This window comes from Priapulus caudatus, unplaced genomic scaffold, assembly GCF_000485595.1.
Source record: "Priapulus caudatus unplaced genomic scaffold, Priapulus_caudatus-5.0.1 Scaffold714, whole genome shotgun sequence".
Lineage (NCBI taxonomy): Eukaryota > Metazoa > Priapulida > Priapulimorpha > Priapulimorphida > Priapulidae > Priapulus > Priapulus caudatus.
The window spans coordinates 108,278-111,501 of NW_014577775.1; the positions used below are offsets into that span (position 1 = coordinate 108,278).

General features: G+C 46.3%; 1 protein-coding gene across 1 annotated transcript in view; it reads right to left on the reverse strand.

The window, feature by feature from the left end:
- Nucleotides 1–3,224, reverse strand: part of LOC106813007 (putative ATP-dependent RNA helicase TDRD9) — a gene marked incomplete at its 3' end in the record, with an annotated part of 47,906 nt that overhangs the window by 28,463 nt on the left and 16,219 nt on the right. The window contains exons 11-14 of the mRNA XM_014817050.1: nt 2,410–2,612; nt 1,640–1,771; nt 1,035–1,197; nt 56–72 (exon numbers count right to left, since the gene is read on the reverse strand). Of these exons, the coding sequence (XP_014672536.1) occupies nt 56–72; nt 1,035–1,197; nt 1,640–1,771; nt 2,410–2,612 (515 nt within the window). The remainder of the gene's footprint in view (nt 1–55; nt 73–1,034; nt 1,198–1,639; nt 1,772–2,409; nt 2,613–3,224) is intronic.

Below are 3,224 nucleotides of genomic sequence, written 5' to 3' on the forward strand. Positions count from 1 at the left end.
AACTTTAGCATTAACTTTACGATGTTTCTGACAACGGCCCCTGGTTTTTAGCCACCCAATCTTGCTGCAGCGCTGAAAGGCAGTAGTGATACCTCAAAAATTAATTACACAGGTAGATAATTAACAAAATATTATACAATTTGCTAACAACGTTGCTCTTGATAGGGTCATTTAAAGCGTCCATTGCGAGAATTTTCCAGTGTTTTCCCCACTTTCATGATACCTACAGTTATTGCTTGAGTAACAGCAATTGTCTAGAGTAACGATAAAATGTCTTAGAACCTTCGTATTCACCAAATCCAATGAAATCATGCACGATTACAATTTTGCGTTCTGTTTTTGTTTACCGTTGCCATCTCTCGAATTTTCTCGCGGTAGCGCGAGACATCTATCACGGTGCAGCAATGCATACCACGCACCGTAGAAATCAGGTCAGAGTGTAAACACAGACGTTCATACTAGCGTACCAGCAGTGTAGTACTAATGCCACGTAAAGTCTGTTATTAGAGAAGCTTATGGATTGCCAGTCAGATAGTAACACGAGAATGACAATGACATAAAGTGCTCTGAATTATTGACATAAAAACTCAATAATATTTACCAAACAGAATTGCACGCCCTTTTGTTTTATTTATGTTCGCTTGTTTGAGATGCCATTTGTGATTTTTGAGAGTCGTGACACGATAAAATTTATTGCTGGTATGATGTGGTTAAATCAATTTTTCTATGCTATAACTGCATAAAATCTTGGTGTTTTGAATGTTGGTATAATCAGTGATATTTCCACTGTCAGGTGAGACTATATTCAGCTATATTTTGTTTTTTTTCTGAGCCAAAAAACTCGCAATAATCACTTTAACGTGCAAGTATATTGAATCATATTTAAGCCTAAAAATAGATATTATTTAGAAAGAGCATATTTATAAGCTTTTCTCTCTAAAGTTCTCTTCCTCCATCTGGAAAAACTCTTTTCCTAATACGAAACGAGAAGCAAGAATAAACATTCGCCTCTTAGCGAACACACAGACTATTACCTATGATGAGGCATTCGTTGAGGCAGCCGAACACGTGGCCCATGAACAGCAGCTTGCCGAGGCGCACGTCGACGGGTAGGTAGTTGAGCATGCGGCCAAGGAACGTCAGGTCTCCGTCGTACGCGTTGAACTCGTTTCGACTCGTGAGCCGCAGCGCTCCTACCTGCGAGAGAACAAGCGAACGGCTGCGACAAACGTGCGTCATAATGACTGGGCTTTATCCGGGGATTGTTTTTTCGTTAAAAAACTTTTTTTGACCTTTTTACTTTGTTTGAAATTCGAAAGTTTGGGCAGTTTTTTTTTCGTTTTCTTTTTCCTATGTGTTTCCTAATGTTTTATATATATATTGAGCTGCGTGCATCACATGTAGGATGCTCCGTTTTTTAGCAGCATAAAAAAGCTCACGTACACACATGCGCACGCATTCACACATGCATGTATCCACAGACACCATCGCATTAGTTTGAATGTATATGATTATAAGATGACGCTCCTTCTTGAACAGACAGGAGACTGCGAGACCAAGTTCTGGGGAGATTTTTATCTTTTGTCGGTAATGTTTTGTCTTGATTGAAAAATAATATGCAAATTACAAGTCAGCTTACCTCCTTTAATAGAAGAATAGTGCGCTCTATGTTACTCAGGTTGGGAGGCTGCAGTGCAAGGCCCAAGATCGCCTTTGGCTCACCAAGGTCAAGTTCTTTGACCTTCAATGCCAGCTTCTCCAAAGGGCATCGCTGGCAGCAAATAGAGATTGTGGTTATTATATAGGAAACGTCAGAAAAAATAGTTGACACCATATCAGCAATTAATTTCAGCTCATACGACTTATAACATACGTATATTATATTATTCTCAGGTATTTCTAACTACAATAAAACTTGTGTTAGTGGAAACCTCAATAGAACGAACACCTGTCAGTATAACAAATGAGACACTATGGGCACTTCCCCAAGTAGCAGATATGCCGCTACACAACCTCTACAGAATGGACACCCTTCTATAAAGGACACATCGGCGGTTGCGTCGAGTAGCAGTTATAAAGGGAAAAATGACCTGCACATAACAGACACACCCTCTATAAAGGACACAGCTGGCGTTTCCATAGAGCGGCCTTCGCATGCATGACCATGTTTTACCACGTCGCTATGTTGTCTTGCCCCCACTCCGCTCGCCGCGCCGCGCCTTCTCCCTCTCTTCACCTCGCCGTCACCCCGCCCCTTCCTGCTTCGCATTTCCCCTCCTTGCCTCACCTCACCCCGCCCTGCCCTTACTCGATTCACATTGCCCCTTCTCGCCTCGCCTCCCCCCGCTCCTTCTCGCCTAGCCTCGCCTCACTTCGCCTCGTCCCTCCTCGCCGCGCGTCTCGGCGTACCTGCATCTCCGGCGTGCCGTACTCCGGCAGGCAGCTCTCGTAGAATTTCCTCGTGACCATGCGGTAGACGCGGCCGCTCGACACGCGGCCGGCTCGGCCCTTCCGCTGCACGCAGTTCGCCTTCGACGCCCACTCCAGCTGCAGGCTCGTGTAGTTGGTCTCCGTGTCGCACACGAGGCTCTTCGTCAGACAGAAGTCGATGACTGCGGACGGGAAAAGCCACAGCTACTACTGCTGCTGCTGTTGTTGTTGCTGCTGCTACTGCTGCTGCTGCTGCTGTTGCTGCTGCTGCTGTTGTTGTTGCTGCTGTTGCTGCTGCTGCTGCTGCTGCTGCTACTACTACTGCTGCTGCTGTTGTTGTTGCTGCTGCTACTGTTGTTGCTACAGCTACTGCTGCTGCTGCTGCTGCTGCTGCTGTTACTACTCCTACTGCTGCTGCTGCTGTTACTACTCCTACCGCTTTTGCTGCTGCTACTACTGCTGCTACTGCTACTACTGCTGCTGTTGCTGCTACTGCTGCTACTACTGTTGCTACCACTACCATGACTGCCACGACTACGTCCGTCGATTACGGGGCGATCGTCCGTGAGTGTGACGCGCAGCCTCAACACTGGCAGGAACGTGTGTGCAGTCACACACTTGTGCCCGCACACATGCAAGCATAAACTCACACACTTGCACGCACACGCATGCCCGCATACACACAAGCATAAACGCGCATGCTTGCATGCACACACGTGCCCGCACACATGCAAGCATAAACTCACACACTTGCACGCACACGCATGCCCGCATACACACAAGCATAAACGCGC